Source organism: Bubalus kerabau, chromosome 15 (genome assembly GCF_029407905.1).
Source record: "Bubalus kerabau isolate K-KA32 ecotype Philippines breed swamp buffalo chromosome 15, PCC_UOA_SB_1v2, whole genome shotgun sequence".
In the NCBI taxonomy this organism is placed as follows: domain Eukaryota; kingdom Metazoa; phylum Chordata; class Mammalia; order Artiodactyla; family Bovidae; genus Bubalus; species Bubalus kerabau.
In genome coordinates, this window is record NC_073638.1 from 4,504,175 (window position 1) to 4,523,575 (window position 19,401).

Genomic DNA, 19,401 nt, shown 5'->3' on the forward strand with positions numbered 1-19,401 from the left:
GTCCTCTGAAACAGAAGGATTGTCCCATCCATTTGGTACATCTGTGCAAGCTCAGCCTTATGTCTGAATCCACTAGAAACTCTTCTAGATTGAGTTCTAAGTCCAGGTTCTGCTGAGTCCTCTTGGAAGACGAGGGAGACCTCACTTCTTTTTTCAGCATTCTGATTTTCAAGAACCTTCTGAAGCAGGAGCAAGAGCCCTTGGATCTCCCATTAACTTCTATGTAAACCATTATTTGCTTCTGTTGAGACTGGTTTACAGTTTTCAGAATACTTTTTAAAACAAATGTTTATCATTTTAAAGTAATTCACTCAGCTTTTGGTTTGATTTTTATGAACATATGACAGAATCTGAATGAGATCAAATTTATAAGGCCATTGAAAGAAGTACAATCAACTAGTATTTCCCTCAAAAATAGTTTTGAAATAATTGCCTCAGAAACAAAAATGTTCTCCTTTGTTGATTAAGTCACCTAGTTGGTCATAAATATTTTCTTAACCATTACTAATGTGTTAGTCGCTCAGTCATGTCTGAGTCTTTGTGATCCCATGGACTGTAGCCCACCAGGCTCCCCTGTCCATGGAATTCCCCAGGCAACAATACTGGAGCATGTAGCCATTCTCTTCTCCAGTGGATCTTCCCAACCCAGGGATCGAACTCAGGTCTCCTGCATTGCAGATTCTTTACCATCTGAGCCACCAGAGAATCCCCAACCATCATTAGTATTTCAAGTCAAAACTTGAAAAAAGCAGCAAAACTCATACATAAGTTCTCTTTTACATTGTACCTATAGTTTGTATTTGCTCTTCAAACTAATATTAGAAGAGCTTAGATTCCGTCCTCATCCTCGGGGACTAAGAGCACCTCCACAGCTTTCTCTTGGAGAGACATCTGAATACACCATACACCTTAGGTACTGTTAAGATGAAGCCCAGGAAGCTCCTTGCCAGGAGGTCCCCAGAATCATTTAGGTAGCTTTGCTTGTGGTGGAATAGCTTGATTGATGTACCTCCTTTTGTCTCAAAAAAAGGGGAAAATGTAATTTCAAAGCTTTCATATGGTGTCATGCACCTAACTTTGGCCGGTTAACTTTGATTTTGTGGCTCTTAGACCACCTTATTGTGATACAAAGCTAATTGTAAATCATGTGGTCAGTAAGAGCCAAGTAGACTGTAGATCCAGACAATACAAAGTTGAGTGGGAATTTGGACTTGTGTTACTGAATCATAAATTTAGCTGCCTTAAGCATAGGGTACCAAGAGGGTTGTGAAAGACAGAAGTAATGTGCCTTAATCAGGGTTCAGCTTCTATGAGCCATGCACACACATACACAAACACAAACACAAATACACTCCTAGATTAAATAACTGGACTGGTACCTTCACCAATCTATCTCATGTCTCTCACCTTACACTCCAAACCCCATCTGCCACTTACTCCCTTTCCATACAGGGTGTATTTAAATTACAACAAATTATACCATTAGTAGGTATTTATGCTCTTATAAAACCTCTTAACAATATTGCATAGGAATATTGCATAGGACAATATTGCATAGGAACCTGGCATGTTAGGTCCATGAATCAAGGTAAATTGGAAGTGGTCAAACAGGAACAAAGTGAACATCAACATTTAGGAAGCAGTGAACTAAAATGGACTGGAATGGATTAATTTAACTCAGATGACCATTATGTCTACTACTGTGGGCAAGAATCCCTTAGAAGAAATGGAGTAGCCCTCATAGTCAACAGGAGTCTGAAATGCAGTACTTGGATGCAATCTCAAAAATGACAGAATGACCTCTATTGGTTTCCAAGGCAAACCATTCAGTATCACAGTAATCCAAGTCTATGCCCCAAACAGTAAGGCTGAAAAAGCTGACGTTGACTGGTTCTATGAAGACCTACAAGACCTTCTAGAACTAACACCCAAAAAAGATGTCCTTTTCATGATAGGGGACTGGAATGCAAATGTAGGTAGTCAAGAGATATCTGGAGTAACAGACAAATTTAGCCTTAGAGTAAAAAATGAAGCAGGACAAAGGCTAATAGAGTTTTGCCAAGAGAACTCACTGATAATATCAAGCACCCTTTCCAACACAAGAGGAAACTGTACACATGGACATCACCAGATGGTCAACACCAAAATCAGACTGATTATATTCTTTGCAGCAAAAAATGGAGAAGCTCTCTACAGTCAGCAAAAACATGACCAGGAGCTGACTATGGCACAGATCATGAATTCCTTATTGTCAAATACAGACTTAAATTGAAGAAAGTAGGGAAAACCACTAGAACATTCAGGGATGACCTAAGTCAAATCCCTTATGATTATAAAGTAGAAGTGACAAACAGATTCAAGGGATTTGATCTGATAGACATACTGTCTGAAGAACTATGGACAGAGGTTTGTGACATTGTACAGGAGGCAGGGATCAAGACCATCCCCAAGAAAAAGAAATGCAAAAAGGCAACATGGTTGTCTGAGGAGGCCTTACAAATAGCTGGGAAACAAACAGAAGCTAAAGGCAAAAGAGAAAAGGAAAGATATACCCACTTGAATGCAGAGTTCCAAAGAATAGCAAGGAGAAATAAGAAAGCCTTCCCCAGTGAACAATGCAAAGAAATTGAGGCTAACAATAAAATGGGAAAGATTAGAGATCTCTTCAAGAAAACTAGAGATACAAAGGGAATATTTCATGCAAAGATGGGCACAATAAAGGACAGAAATGGTATGAACCTAACAGAATCAGAAGATATTAAGAAGAGGTGGCAAGATTACAAAGAAGATCTTCATGACCCAGATAATCATGATGGTGTGATCCCTCATCTAGAGCCAGACATCCTGGAATGTGAAGTCAAGTGGGCCTTAGGAAGCATCACTACAAACAAAGCTAGTGGCAGTGATGGAATTCCAGCTGAGCTATTTCAAATCCTAAAGGATGATGCTGTGAAAGTGCTGCACTCAATATGCCAGCAAATTTGGAAAACTCAGCAATGGCTACAGGACTGGAAAAGGTCAGTTTTCAATCTAATCCCATAGAAAGGCAATCCCAAAGAATGCTCAAACTACCACACAATTTCACTCATCTCACATGCTAGCAAAGTAATGCTCAAATTCTCCAAGCCAGGCTTCAGCAATATGTAAACCGTGATCTTTCAAATGTTCCAGATGGGTTTAGAAAAGGCAGAGGAACCAGAGATCAAATTGCCAACATCCATTGGATCATCAAAAAAGCAAGAGAGTTTCAAAATGACATCTACTTCTGCTTTATTGACTATGCCAAAGCCTTTGGCTGTGTGCATCACAATAAACTGTGGAAAATTCTGAAAGAGATGGGAATACCAGACTACCTTATCTGCCTCTTGAGAAATCTGTATGCAGGCCAAGAAGCAACAGTTACAACTGGACATGGAACAACAGCCCGGTTTCAAATTGGGAAAGGAGTATGTCAAAGCTGTATATTGTCACCCTTCTTATTTAACTTAAATGCAGAGTACATCATGAGAAATGCTGGGCTGGATGAAGCACAAGCTGGAATCAAGACTGCCACGAGAAATGTCAATAATCTCAGATATGCAGATGACACCACCCTTATGGCAGAAAGCGAAGAAGAACTAAAGAGCCTCCTGGTGAAAGTGAAAGAGGAGAGTGAAAAAGTTGGCTTAAAACTCAACATTCAGAAAACTAAGATCATGATGTCTAGTCCCATCACTTCATGGCAAATAGATGGGGAAACAATGGAAACAGTGACAGACTTTATTTTGCAGAGCTCCAAAATCACTGCACATGATGACTGCAGCCATGAGATTAAAAGACACTTGCTCCTTGGAAGAAAAGCTATGACAAACCTAGATAGCATATTAAAAAGCAGAGACATTACTTTGTCAACAAATGTCCATCTAGTCAAAGCTATAGTTTTCCCAGTAGTCATGTATGGATGTGAGAGTTAGGCTATAAAGAAAGATCAGCGCCGAAGAATTGATGCTTTTGAATTGTGATGTTGGAGAAGACTCTTTAGAGTTTCTTGGACTTCAAGGAGATCCAACCAGTCCATCCTAAAGGAAATCAGTCCTGAATAGTCATTGGAAGGACTGATGCTGAAGCTGAAATTCCAATAGTTGGCTACCTGATGCGAAGAACTAACTGATTGGAAAAGACCCTGATGCTGGGAAAGATTGAAGGTGGGATGAGCCGGAGTGACAGAAGATGAAATGGTTGGATGGCATCACCAACTCAATGGACTGAGTATGAGTAAGCTCCGGAAGTTGGTGATAGACAGAGAGGCCTGGCATGCTGCAGTCCATGGGGTTGCAAAGAATCAGACATGACTGAGCAACTGAACTAAACTCAAAACCTCATAATTTTCCCCAAGAGTAAGTATCACTTGGGAATCTTTGCATCTTGATTTTTTAAAAAGCATTCACCTGAAAGTCGGAAAATAACTGTGGGCTTTGCTGTCTGGGACTCTATAATGCATATGCATATTATTTCTCTTTAGGAATACAGCTAAGTTTCAGAAATGTGAGTTTTCATTAATTTTTATTTTCCTATAGAGATATGAGATACTTGCCCTTGGGGGATATTATTTGTTTAGCAGTTTCTTTAAAGACATTTAGAAAACATTGGAGACTATGCTTTCCATTCCCATGTTAATGGGTCATGAATTTTTACAGAGATGTTTGACTCATGGCTCATTTACCTCAAGATTGTACAAGTGTTAGTGAAGTAAGTGCTTAGAAATTTATATGGGAATATATTCCATGGCAAAATGCATAATCCCTTCCAGACTTTCTATAATGTTGCATTCCCCACTTAAAGAGTATTCCTGAGAATGTTTTAATGGCAACAGGGATCCCTAGCAACTATAGCATTGAAAGTGCATACACACACACAAAATGCATATACACACACATACACACCCAAGTGAATCTTCCAGTCTTAAGTCAAGGGAGCCAGTTTCATGGCTTATTATTCTTGTTGACAATGAGATGCTTAAAGTACCAAATTTTATCAAGATATTTCCAGAGTAAATTTAAACACTGCTCACATCTATTGTGGTAGGTGAGCTATAAAGAGGGGGCATTGAGGCTAAGCAAGGGAGATGAAATGGATTACTCACGGTTTGCATGGAAGATGAAAGGAGTTCATAATTTACCTATTACCATTATTTGTTGATATGGATATGATGATTTGGGACTTTGAACCAAGAAATTTAATGACTTATTTTGATATTTCCATCTATCTGATATCATTTTTAATGATTACAGTTCAGATGAGCTGGGTATTTTATGATCTTCCTGTTTTTGATTTGCAGTAAAGCAAATGACTATGATTTACCAAGCAATTATTTAGGAATATGGCAAGACTATGGCATAGGGGCTCAGCATGATATTTATATACGTGATGTCTTATAATCAGAAGTCTGTGTTCCTTCCATAAGGTTGTGTGACTTGTATTTCATAGCAATACACTTTTTCTGAGTACACTGAGCTGTATGTCACTCTTAGGGGGTATCCTATCACTCTCCATCAGTAACGGACCCCACTCTCACTGCGGATGCTCTGGACAAAACGATTGCAGAATTTGATACTGTGGAAGAGCTGCTCAAGCACTTCAATCCAGAATCATGGCAAGAAGATCTTGAGAATCTGTATTTGGATACCCCTCATCATCGAGGCAGATCGTATCATGACAGGAAGTCAAAAGGTAAGAAACAGATACAGTTCTTCATAAGCAGATACAAGTACTAATAGTAACAAGTAAGAATTTGCAATGCAATATATTTAATACACTTAAATCAGATGAGTATTGTTAGCCCATTATTATATATGTTTTCACAGAACTTTCAAATGATATTCTGTGTTTTGCCCAAACTGTGTTGTTTGTATGGGACTAAGAAAGACTTGAGTCAGTCAAAGTTTGGAGCTAGAAAAGACCTTATAAAATCATCTGGATCAACTTTGTGCTTCTTGGCAAGCAAGGTATTTTTAGTCCCACCATAAACAGTAGAGGTGACCAAAGTCAGGGGAGCTGGATAACTCTTCAATGGCTGCATGGCAATGGAGAGGAAAGGAGAATCATGGTCTCTTGCCTCCAATGGCAGTGTGTGTGTGACAGTCCTCTGTGTCTCTCTGATGGATGTGAGTGTTGAATTAGCCCAGGACTCAGTCAGTGTTCGCAGGAGAGGCTCCTGGTAAAGCAGTGGTCAAAACTCTGGAAGATTCCAACTCTACTCATTCAGTGTCCATTCCAAAAAAATTTCATAAGGTCCTACCATAGGCTTGGCATCCTTGGTAGTTCATAGGATGTAAAGGTCCCAAGAAAGAAACAAAGATCTGGGATATTTTGCACAAGTGTGAGGGTACACATTCATCTGGAAGGTTCAGAAAAACACAGTGAAGGGAGGAGAAAAGAATATTCAGCAGAGTTAAAACATCAAGAGTTAAAACCATAGTACTTAAGCTATTAAAAAATAGGATGCTGCATCTGGGTAATATGTTTTCAGGATGTGAGTGTTTATTTGAATGTTTAACTCAAATTAGTAGAAAAATAGTTTGTAATTACCTCTTATTGAATAAAAGTATAATTTCTAGTCTATTATGTTCTTGCTTCATTTGATAAGATTTGTTATTATTAACATTTTTGGAAGTCTTATAAGGCTGACTTGCATCACAGATGTAAAGATGTAAAGAAACAGTACACCCTGTTTCTTTGTAGTAACAGAGGTCCTTTTAAAGAGAAGGGATAGGTTGCCCACTCCAGAATTATTGGGCTTCCCTGGTGGCTCAGATGGTAAAGAATCCACCTACAGTGTGGGAGAACTGGATTCAATCCCTGGGTTGGGAAGATCCCCTGGAGAAGAGAAAGGCTACCTACTCCAGTATTCTGTCCTGGAAAATTCCATGTACAGAGGAGCCTAGCAAGCCACAATCCATGGGGTTGCAAAGAGTGGGACACAACTGAGCGACTTTCACTTTCAGGAATTGTGAACCTGGGCCCTTTTACAGATAATGTTTGTGTTGGTGAGGATTCATGTAGGCTGAAGCAACTAATTAGTTAACTCCTGCCTAAATCTGCTACTTATGGCTTAGGTCATACTCTTATATACTTAAATTGCACAGCTAAGTGAGGACAACAGAGTCACTGGTGGCCCTGATGTTATGGAGACACGGCGCATGCCTGTGTGAGTGCTAAGTCACTTTAGTCGTGTCCGACTCTTTGCGACACTATGGGCTGTAGCCCACCAGGCTCCTCTGTCCATGGGATTCTCCGGACAAGAATACTGCAGTAAGTTGCCATTTCCTTCTCCAGGGGATCTTCCCGACCCAGGGATGGAACCCAAGTCTCTTGCATCTCCTCCATTCGCAGGCAGGTTCTTTACCACTAGCACCGCCTAGGATGTCACATGCAGGACAGTGTAACTCTCAAATCAAATTTCCTCAGTGCTCACTTTGTATCCAACACAAAAAAGAAAATGCTTTTTTATAAGGCATTGCTGTTTTTGGATCTCTGTTAGGTCAACTTGAAAGAAAATAAAATATTCATGATGCTTTGAGAACCCCAGAAAAAAAATATTAAAATGGCATTGGGCAAAGAAATGATAAAACTTGACTATATCTTCAAGTATCTTCACCATGACAGCTATTTGAGAGTCAGCCCTACTTGACACCTATTCTTTTGAAATACTAAAATTTAAAAATCACCTAAATTCATTACTTATTTTTCCCCAGATATTATGTTGAGTTAGAGGCAAGTCATCTTGGTTCAAATCCTAACCCTGCCACTTACAAGTTTTGTGATTATTTTCATCTAATCATTGTTGTTCCTGAGCCTCAGTTTCCTCATTGGCAATGTGGGTATGATAATACCTACTTTCAGGAATTGTTAGAAGTGCCATCCAAAGCACCTGACATATAGTACTTGCTCAAGAGATGTTAGCCAGCTGTAGTTACTGAGATTTCTAAAATGACTGCTTCACTTCCTTGATGGAGCCTTTATTGTCCCTTGTTTTCTCTCTGTGAAGCCCACCACTCCAGACTTCTCAAGTTTGGAGTACATGAGATGCTACAGCATTTATTTGTCCAACTACTGCATTGCTGTTGCATCTCTGTATTTTCTCTAAGAGGGCTTCCCTGGTGACTCAGATGGTAAAAAAAAAAAAAAAAAAAAAATCTGTCTGCAATGCAGGAGACCTGGTTTGATCCCTCAGTTGGGAAGGTTCCCTGGAGAAGGGAATGTCAACCTATGCCAGTATTCTTGCCTGGAGAATCCCATGGACAGAGGAGCCTGGCAGGCTATAGTCCATGGGGTCACAAAGACTTAGATATGACTGAGCAGTGTGAGATCCTAGGACCTAAGTGTTTCAACTGTGGCTGAATGTTAAGTCACCTGAGGAGTTTTAACAAAATACAGGTGCCTAGTGCGGTCCCAGTCACACGGACTCAGAAACTCTGAGGGTGATCCTGGGGCATTGACATTATTTTATGGCTCCTAGGAGATTGAGTAGATCCCCTCTGGCATAGAGTCAGACATAACTGAGCGACTTTCACTTTCAGGAGATTGAGACAGATCCTCAGAGGCACTCAGGGTTGAGGGATTGTTCATCTTCTATCTTCAGTAAGTTGATACAAATAGAAAGCATCACTACGAACAAAGCTAGTGGAGGTGATGGAATTCCAGTTGAGCTATTCCAAATCCTGAAAGATGATGCTGTGAAAGTGCTGCACTCAATATGCCAGCAAATTTGAAAAACTCAGCAGTGGCCACAGGACAGGAAAATGTCAGTTTTCATTCCAATCCCAAAGAAAGGCAATGCCAAAGAATGCTCAAACTACCGCACAATTGCACTCATCTCACACGCTAGTAAAGTAATGCTCAAAATTCTCCAAGCCAGGCTTCAGCAATATGTGAACCATGAACTTCCTGATATTCAAGCTGGTTTTAGAAAAGGCAGAGGAACCAGAGATCAAATTGCCAACATCTGCTGGATCATCGAAAAAGCAAAAGAGTTCCAGAAAAACATCTATTTCTGCTTTATTGACTATGCCAAAGCCTTTGTGTGGGTCACAATAAACTGTGGAAAATTCTTCAAGAGATGGGAATACCAGACCACCTGATCTGCCTCTTGAGAAATTTGTATGCAGGTCAGGAAGCAACAGTTAGAACTGGACATGGAACAACAGACTGGTTCCAAATAGGAAAAGGAGTACGTCAAGGCTGTATATTGTCACCCTGTTTATTTAACTTCTATGCAGAGTACATCATGAGAAACGCTGGACTGGAAGAAACACAAGCTGGAATCAAGATTGCCGGGAGAAATATCAATAACCTCAGATATGCAGATGACACCACCCTTATGGCAGAAAGTAAAGAGGAACTCAAAAGCCTCTTGATAAAAGTGAAAGTGGAGAGTGAAAAAGTTGGCTTAAAGCTCAACATTCAGAAAACGAAGATCATGGCATCCGGTCCCACCACTTCATGGCAAATAGATGGGGAAACAGTGGAAACACTGTCAGACTTTATTTTTCTGGGCTCCAAAATCACTATAGATGGTGACTGCAGCCATAAAATTAAAAGACGCTTGCTCCTTGGAAGGAAAGTTATGACCAACCTAGATAGCATATTCAAAAGCAGAGACATTACTTTGCCAACAAAGGTTTGTCTATTCAAAGCTATGGTTTTTCCAGTGGTCATGTATGGATGTAAGAGTTGGACTGTGAAGAAGGCTGAGCACCGAAGAATTGATGCTTTTGAACTGTGGTGTTGGAGAAGACTCTTGAGAGTCCCTTGGACTGCAAGGACATCCAACCAGTCCATTCTGAAGGAGATCAGCCCTGGGATTTCTTTGGAAGGAATGATGCTAAAGCTGAAACTCCAGTACTTTGGCCACCTCATGGGAAAAGTTGACTCATTGGAAAAGACTCTGATGCTGGGAGGGATTGGGGGCAGGAGGAGGAGGGGACGACAGAGGATGAGATGGCTGGATGGCATCACTGACTCGATGGACGTGAGTCTGAGTGAACTCCGGGAGTTGGTGATGGACAGGGAGGCCTGGTGTGCTGCGATTCATGGGGTCGCAGAGTCGGACATGACTGAGCGACTGATCTGATCTGATCTGATCTGCCACATTGGAAAAGACCCTGATGCTGGGAAATATTGAGAGCAGGAGAAGAAGGGGGTGACAGAGGACAAGATGGTTGGATGGCATCACTGATTTAATGGACATGAGTTTGAGCAAGCTCAGGGAGATAGTTGTGAAGGACAGGGAAGCGGATGTGCTGTACTCCATGGGCTTGAAAAGAGTCAGACATGACTTAGTGACTAAACAACTGTAATAACTGACATATTTTAGCTGTTCAATTAGTGTTTGTGAAATTGGAGATATTAATAATTTAGTATATTTCTAAAGTTTATAGAAACCCACCCCATAGAGTTAGGCTTGTGCCTTTATTAAGAATGCCTTTGGTTACTGAAATAACCTTGCTAAAGTATTCAAGGCAACATTCTGCTGATTTCTGACAGAGTAAACATTTATCTCCCCTGTTGGCTTAGATTCCATTTCTCAATCTCTTAGTTAAAATGGCTCTAAGGCAGATCTGTACCCTTTCACTGAACACTGGCAAGTCACCGTTGTCTCTACACTTGTGTAACTGTGCTGATCTAATTGTTTATCATTCCCCTAATGCTGAACCACCTGCGTGTATCACAGAAGCAAAGGAAGTCACGTTTAATACTTCAGCTGTTACTGTCAGCTTTTGCAACTTAAAAATATAAATCCATGGTTTTTATCCTGATGTATAAGAAATGGGATAGTGAATAAAAGAGTGAAAACTGAAAAATGGTTATAGATGATAGAGGTCCATTAGATGTCAAATAAAATATGAACTTCATAGGATTTCTAAAACATTTTCTACTACCAGTATTTGTTGCTGTTCTTTAGTCACTGAGTCATGTCTGACCCTTTGCGACCCCCCTGAACTTTAGCCTGCCTGCCTCCTCTGTCCATGGGATTTCTCAGGCAAGAATGCTGGAGTGGGTTGCCATTCCCTTCTCCATGGGCTCTTCCTGACCCAGGGATTGAGCCTGCATCTGCTGTATTGGCAGGCTGATTCTTTACCACTGAGCCACCTGGGAAGCCCCTATAATAATCTTTTAATGATGTTATGTAGAAACAAATTTGCCATTTGTGAATATCTATTGAGCATCCTTTTTTCTGATTTGCCCAGACTGATCAAAAGTGGAATTTTTCATGACATCAAATTTTTCATGATATCAAATCTAAATTTTTTATGATATCAAAGAACAAGATTCTAAAATTGAATGTGAATATATAGATCACAAAATTATATAAACACTAAAATAAAATATAAATACACTAGGTGAAGAACTTGTAAAGTAGAAAAGAGTTAATATATTTAAATTAAATTTTATGTTTTGCTTCTACTGTTATTTGAAGGGAGATTAGGTGACAGTGATGTTTTACTTCTCCTTAAGAAGAGACTTGAAAATGGGAAGTTAAAAGTTTATTAAGGATATTAAAAGTTTAGAGAGAAGAGGGAGGGAAAGGAGACATAACACCACCAAGTACTGAAGCCAGAATTTCAGTGCATAGGGTCCACTTTTTGTCAAATTCACAAGTAATAGATAAGCAAAAACTTGTCTATAAAAGCTTCTGGACTGATGATATTAGGACAAGTTAATGTATCCAACTTTCAGTTTCCTAGGGGGTAATGGAGAAAAGGGTAGCATGGATAATTGACATCTGTAAATAACTAGAGTTCCCAAAACCCAACTTTTGCCAATAATTTCAACCTTAAAGCTGCTCAAAGTTGTAAAATAAGTCATTTGAAATTCAAGTTGCATTTATTTTTTCTGATGAACATGCTAATAACATAGCAAATTTGCACATAATTAGGTAAAAAATTATATGGATGTTCTACAGACCATGCAATTACTCTCTGAATCCTCGCATAACCACTATGTGCCTATACTTGTGTTCAGTCACAAAGTCATGTTCAACTCCTTGTGACCCCAGGGACTAGAGCCAGCCAGGCTCCTTTGTCCATGGGCTTTCCCAGACAAGAATACTGGAGTGGGTTGCCATTTTCTTCTCCAGGGACCTTCCCAATCCAGGAGTCAACCATATCTCCTGCACTGGCAAGTAGATTCTTTACCACTGAGCCACCAGGGAAGTCAAGGGAGTATGACCACTGAAGTTAACAGAAATTATAATATGACTCCTTAAAAAAAAAAAAAAGTCTTTTGAGTTTATGGGCAGTGTATTTACTCAAGTATATAGCACAAAATCTGACATCTCAACATGGAAAAACTGTCGGTCTTAAACTCTACTAGACTGGGCATTGAGAAGTGACTTATGGGAATTAACGATGTGAGATCCTTTTTTTTTTTTTTAACTTATTCCAGGAGAGCACAACTTTCCTGAATTATGGTGTGTTTGTATGGCTGAGCTGGTAAAGAATCTGCCTGCAGTGTGGGAGACCTGGGTTCAATCCCTGGGTTGGGAAGATCCCCTGGAGGAGGGAAAGGCTACCCACTCCAGTATTTTGGCCTGGAGAATTCCATGGACTGTGTAGTCCATGAGGTCGCAAAGAGTCAGACACAACTGAGCAAATTTCTCTTTCACTTTTGCCATAGAAAACCCAATAGTAAGAGGGAAACCTACTTTAATAGCTTGTGTTGTGATTGAAATATGGATATAATTGTTGAGGCATTCCAACTTAGTAGTTCTGAACAACAATAATGCTTGACAAAAAGACATTTTCCCTAAAGATTTGCCATTTATTGATACATAAGCTGAATTTGATGTGCACGCCTCTTTAAGAATCAGTAAGTTAATTTTGAGGGAATCAAGCATACTAATATTAAATTGATTCCAGATGACAGAGTTTGAAATATATGATTTTCACAGACACTAAATGGTTAGATGTTGTAACTCTGGGACAGTTACCAACCCATTCCCCAGGATCTTATATCAATTCTGTGATTTCTTACTTGACGTTATTTTTCTATAAGATCTAAAACACTCTTTAATATTAAAACAATTTATTGGTAAATAACTGGCATAAGAAGCTGAGGATTAAATTAAATAGATATGTTTCATATAAAATGTTAGAACTGGCTCTGAATTCTTTTAGATGCAAATATCTTTTATTTTTTAATTAGTCACTTAGTGTTATTTTTTGTCATGCCCTTGCATACTAACTAGAAAGAGGTAACTCGCTCTTCCAAAAATGATTCAGAATGTAGGAAATAATTTCAGTGTATTAAGATATGAACATATTTTAAAAATGAGCTAGTCAATGTAAATCAAATCCTTACAACTTTCTCTTTGCCTGTTTGATATCTGAGTAAGAATTTGCAGAAAGTCCTTGACTCTATGGATGAATTGGGTAAGGCAGTCTTTAGATGTCATCCGTCTGCAACTATCTATAGGTAAATTAAACAGGGGTCCAGAGACATTAAATCAAATGGATTTTTCTAATTTCTTATGTTCAATAAGGGCTAACTTCTTTGAGTTTCCTGAACAAAGTGGTATGTACCAAGTAAAAGCTTCTTTTTATCAATATTAAAATTGTTTACCATAAATTTGATAGAAATAGAGCAAAAAGAAAGAATGTGATAGTGGGAAAAGAACAGACTTTGGAGTTAAGTAAACTTACAATAAAATTCTAAATCAGTTCCTGATAGTAGCCTTGGAGAAGCTATATGCAGACCTCGGCATTTAGTAAAATAGCTAATCACAACCCCTTTGCAAAGTTGTATTAGGCTTAATAATAGCAGCGTATCCAACTCTTAGTAACCCCTCAATAAATGCTGGCTACTATAATTATTTGAATACAAAACTCGGCATAGAACCAAGACATTTCTGTGGACTCTGTTCTCTTCCCTGTATGGCTTTAAAAGTCTGGAGAGCCTCCTATGGACTATCCAAATATTGTCATATTTAAGTATCTGTATAATCGGTACACTCATTAAAATTTTACAAAATAAATTCCAACTACTCAACTTTTCTATGATACTATTTACTGAGAAATTTCTGACCCCATTTTGCTTTTTAGACGTTTCCTCTTGAAAGCTTAGTTTTAGGCTTTAGCCACTGTCTATAACCCATATGATTTGAAAGTATCTAGATGCCCCACTCACTCAGTTTGCCTGCAACCATTAATAAAAATCATATTGTCATATATAGTGCTGCATGCGTCTACGAGGGCACACACATAAAAGTTTGAAGAAAATCTCAGCACAGGATCAAGGACCTTTTTTGCTTGTTTATTCTCTTAGGGCCAGTGCAACCTCTGCTTTTCTCCGATAATGGTTGTCTATCTTTGTGGATATCCTAAGCCCACTTTCATTATCAAGCATTCCTCACGTCTAAGCATATGACTTAAGTGCAAATTGGAAACTCCATTTCACAGTAGAAAACCATAGGTAACTTTCAATGTCTTGGTGGACAAATGTGCCTTTCCCACAACGGTCACTCTTGTTACTCTGAGTGGGTTTGCCTTGTGGTTCCTATACCAATTTTTACCTGTGCGGCATTGAGGAACCCAACAGCATCCTTGTGCTCAGTGCACTGATGGACTTAAGGAGACAGCTCAGCCTTCCTAGAACTCATGCTCATGCGGAAACTGCTTGAGCTGGGAGATCTGGCTCGCTAAGTGTCTTTACTTGCAAAGGACGGTGCTTCGGTGCTATGTTTCAATGAATTAAACAAAACACACATCATCATTGCTTTCTGACATTGAGATCAAAGTGAGCATGATCTTCCTTTCCTTCAGTTCAGTTCAGTTCACTCAGTCGTTTCCGACTCTTTGTGACCCCATGAATCGCAGAACGCCAGGCCTCCCTGTCCATCACCAACTCCAGAGTTCACTCAAACTCATGTCCATCGAGTCGGTGATGCCATCCAGCCATCTCATCCTCTGTCGTCCCCTTTTGCTCCTGCTCCTAATCTCTCCCAGCAGCAGAGTCCTTTCCAATGAGTCAACTCTTCACATGAGGTGGCCAAAGTACTGGAGTTTCAGCTTTAGCATCATTCCTTCCAAAGAACACCCAGGACTGATCTCCTTTAGAATGGACTGGTTGGATCTCTTTGCAGTCCAAGGGACTCTCAAGAGTCTTCTCCAACACCACAAGCATCAATTCTTCGGCGCTCAGCCTTCTTCACAGTCCAACTCTCACATCCATACATGACCACTGGAAAAACCATAGCCTTGACTAGACGAAACTTTGTTGGCAAAGTAATGTCTCTGCTTTTGAATATGCTATCTAGGTTGGTCATAACTTTCCTTCCAAGGAGCAAGCGTCTTTTAATTTCATGGCTACAGTCACCATCTGCAGTGATTTTGCAGCCCCCCAAAATAAAGTCTGACTCTGTTTCCACTGTTTCCCCATCTATTTCCCATGAAGTGATGGGACCAGATGCCATGGATGTTTTTAGTTTTCTGAATGTTGAGCTTTAAGCCAACTTTTTCACTCTCCTCTTTCACTTTCATCAAGAGGCTTTTTAGTTCCTCTTCACTTTCTGCCATAAGGGTGGTGTCATCTGCATATCTGAGGTTATTGATATTTCTCCCAGCAATCTTGATTCCAGCTTGTGCTTCTTCCAGCTCAGCGTTTCTCATGAAGTACTCTACATATAAGTTAAATAAGCAAGATGACAATATACAGCCTTGACCTACTCCTTTTCCTATTTGGAACCAGTCTGTTGTTCCATGTCCAGTTCTAACTATTGCTTCCTGACCTGCGTATAGGTTTCTCAAGAGGCAGGTCAGGTGGTCTGGTATTTCCCATCTCTTTCAGAATTTTCCACCGTTTATTGTGATCCACACAAGTCAAAGACTTTGGCATAGTCAATAAAGCAGAAGTAGATGTTTTTCTGGAACTCTCTTGCTTTTTCCATGATCCAGCGGATGTTTGCAATTTGACCTGGTTCCTCTGCCTTTTCTAAAACCAGCTTGAACATCTGGAAGTTCACGGTTCACATATTGCTGAAGCCTGGCTTGGAGATTTTTGAGCATTACTTTACTAGCATGTGAGATGAGTAATTGTGTGGTAGTTTGTACATTCTTTGGCATTGCCTTTCTTTGGGATTGGAATGAAAACTGACCTTTTCCAGTCCTGTGGCCACTGCTGAGTTTTCCAAATTTGCTGGCATATGGAGTGCAGCACTTTCACAGCATCATCTTTCAGGATTTGTAAGAGCTCAACTGGAATTCCATCACCTCCACTAACTTTGTTCGTAGTGATGCTTTCTAAGGCCCACTTGACTTCACATTCCAGAATGTCTGGCTCTAGGTCAGTGATCACACCATTGTGATTATCTGGGTTGTGAAGATCTTTTTTGTACAGTTCTTCTGTGTATCCTTGCCATCTCTTCTTAATATCTTCTGCTTCTGTTAGGTCCATACCATTTCTGTCCTTTATCGAGCCCATCTTTGCATGAAATGTTCCCTTGGTATCTCTAGTTTTCTTGAAGAGATCTCTAGTCTTTCCCATTCTGTTGTTTTCCTCTATTTCTTTGTATTGATTGCTGAAGAAGGCTTTCTTATCTCTTCTTGCTATTCTTTGGAACTCTGCATTCAGAGGCTTATATCTTTCCTTTTCTCCTTTGCTTTTGGCTTCTCTTCTTTTCACAGCTATTTGTAAGGCCTCCCCAGACAGCCATTTTGCTTTTTTGCATTTCTTTTCCATGGGGATGGTCTTGATCTCTGTCTCCTGTACAATGTCACGAACCTCTGTCCATAGTTCTTCAGGGACTCTATCTATCAGATCTAGTCCCTTAAATCTATTTCTCACTTCCACTGTGTAATCATAAAGGATTTCATTTCTGTCATACCTGAATGGTCTAGTGGTTTTCCCTACTTTCTTCAGTTTAAGTCTGAATTTGGCAATAAGGAGTTCATGATCTGAGCCATAGTCAGCTCCCAGTCTTGTTTTTGCTGACTGTATAGAGCTTCTCCATCTTTGGCTGCAAAGAATATAATCAATCTGATTTCAGGGTTGACCATCTGGTGATGTCCATGTGTAGAGTCTTCTCTTGTGTTGTTGGAAGAGGGTGTTTGCTATGACCAGTGCGTTCTCTTGGCAAAACTCTATTAGCCTTTGCCCTGCTTCATTCCGTATTCCAAGGTCAAATTTGCCTGTTACTCCAGGTGTTTCTTGACTTCCTACTTTTGCATTCCAGTCCCCTATAATGAAAAGGACATCTGTTTTGGGTGTTAGCTCTAAAAGGTCTTGTAGAACCATTCAACTTCAGCCTCTTCAGTGTTACTGGTTGGGGCATAGACTTGGATTACTGTGATATTGAATGGTTTGCCTTGGAAATGAACAATCATGTGTCATTTTTGAGATCGCATCCAAGTACTGCATTTCGGAGTCTTTCATTGACCATGATGGCTACTCCATTTCTTCTAAGGGATTCCTGCCCGCAGTAGTAGATATAATGGTCATCTGAGTTAAATTCACCCATTCCAGTCCATTTTAGTTCGCTGATTCCTAGAATGTCGATGTTCACTTTTGCCATCTCTTGTTTGACCACTTCCAATTTGCCTTGATTCATGGACCTAACATTCCAGGTTCCTATGCAATATTGCTCTTTACAGCATCGGACCTTGCTTCTATCACCAATCACATCCATAAGTGGGTATTGTTTTTGCTTTGGCTCCATCCCTTCATTCTTTCTGGAGTTATTTCTCCACTGATCTCCAGTAGCATATTGGGCACCTCCTGACCTAGGGAATTCATCTTTCAGTATCCTATCATTTTGCCTTTTCATACTGTTCATGGGGTTCTCAAGGCAAGAATACTGAAGTGGTTTGCCATTCTCTTCTCCAGTGGACCACATTCTGTCAGACCTCTCCACCATGGCCCGCCCGTCTTGGGTGGCCCCACATGGCATGACTTAGTTTCATTGAGTTAGACAAGGCTGTGGTCTGTGTAATAAGATTGGCTAGTTTTCTGTGATTATAGTTTCAATGTGTCTGCCCTCTGATGCCCTCTTGCAACAGCTACCATCTTACTTGGGTTTCTCTTACCTTCGACATGGGGTATTTCTTCACCGCTGCTCCAGCAAAGTGCAGCCGCTGCTCCTTACCTTGGACGAGGAGTATCTCCTCACCACCGCCCCTCCTGACCTGGAACGTGGAGTAGCTCCTCTCGGCCCTCCTGCGCCCTCAGAGCCACTGCTCCTTGGACGTGGGTTAGCTTCCTTTCCTTAGCGATCACCAATTGCAGAGTCTTGACTAGTTCTGGTGTTAGGTGAATCTGTTCTTAACTTTATTTCATTGATCTGTTTTACTCATTTGAACATTAAAGTGAAGCATACCTACTGGGAACTGAGGGTTTGGACTGCACTTCAGACACTTAACTTGTTCAAGCTTAATGAATTTCTTGGCAGGAGAGTACTGTTATTCCATTTTATCTAATAAAAGAAAGAAATGCAGAAAGGTTTACTGGCAATTATAAAATAGAGAGCCATGACATGAGCCTGGGTGTGTTGACTATGACGTCAGTGCTGTGAGGGACCCAGTGGTGCTTAAAACTCAGAGATTCATAGTTTAGTAAATGAGAGAAAGACAAACATTTAAAGGACTCCTTGATTCTTATTCGTCTCCTGGCCTTGTTCTTACTTTCCATTTCATAGATATATTTTATACACCCCCTCTAGAGTTCAGAGAATTGCTTTATGACAGTGTCAGCTGCTTTCATGCCTAATCCAATACCTTGTAGATATCCATGTATTCACCCATTCATTTTCCAGCCTATATTTGTCAAATGTCTACTATACCCAGTGGCTGTAGGCAAGTCACTCAACTCCTCTGCATCTCAGTTTCCATATCCATCAGATGGGAGAAGTAGTCTCTAAGATGAAGTTTTGTTATGAGAATTCCATGAGACTTAACTTTGTAAAAGCATCTCACATAGTACCCGGCATATAGCAGCTGCTCAATAAATTTCCATTCACTCACTGCTTAACAATGTTTTTAAATCCTGACAATTAGGAATTGTCTGACTGGGAATATTTTACTATGATTTAGGTTAATTTCTATAAATACAAGTGGTGAATGTTTCCATTCTTGAGAAGTTAAACCAGCAAATGGAGTCATGAGATTCATGATTTTAAGTTTAAAATACCCTGATATTACCTCATTAAAAGTTATAAAATAATTATTCTTTCCAGACTCATTTGCACTTGAAAACTGGGTTGAAATGTGGAAACAGTCTTCACAATTAAGTGCTAATTTATAGAAGTGGGAATCTGAAAATCACAGTGAGGTTGTAATGCTCATAAAAATGAATAGATGCCTCCTAGGAAATTTATGAACCTTAAAGAAGGCTGAGAGCCCCTAGTTTCTTGGTATAAAAATACTACAATTA

The 19,401-nt window shown here is 39.8% G+C and overlaps 1 protein-coding gene across 2 annotated transcripts in view; it reads left to right on the forward strand.

The window, feature by feature from the left end:
* The window catches only part of PDGFD (platelet derived growth factor D), a 283,416-nt gene that overhangs the window by 244,361 nt on the left and 19,654 nt on the right, over positions 1 to 19,401 (forward strand). For both annotated transcript variants that reach the window (XM_055547475.1, XM_055547474.1), the window contains exon 5: positions 5,511 to 5,709. In XM_055547475.1, coding sequence (XP_055403450.1) covers positions 5,511 to 5,709 — 199 coding nt within the window. The remainder of the gene's footprint in view (positions 1 to 5,510; positions 5,710 to 19,401) is intronic.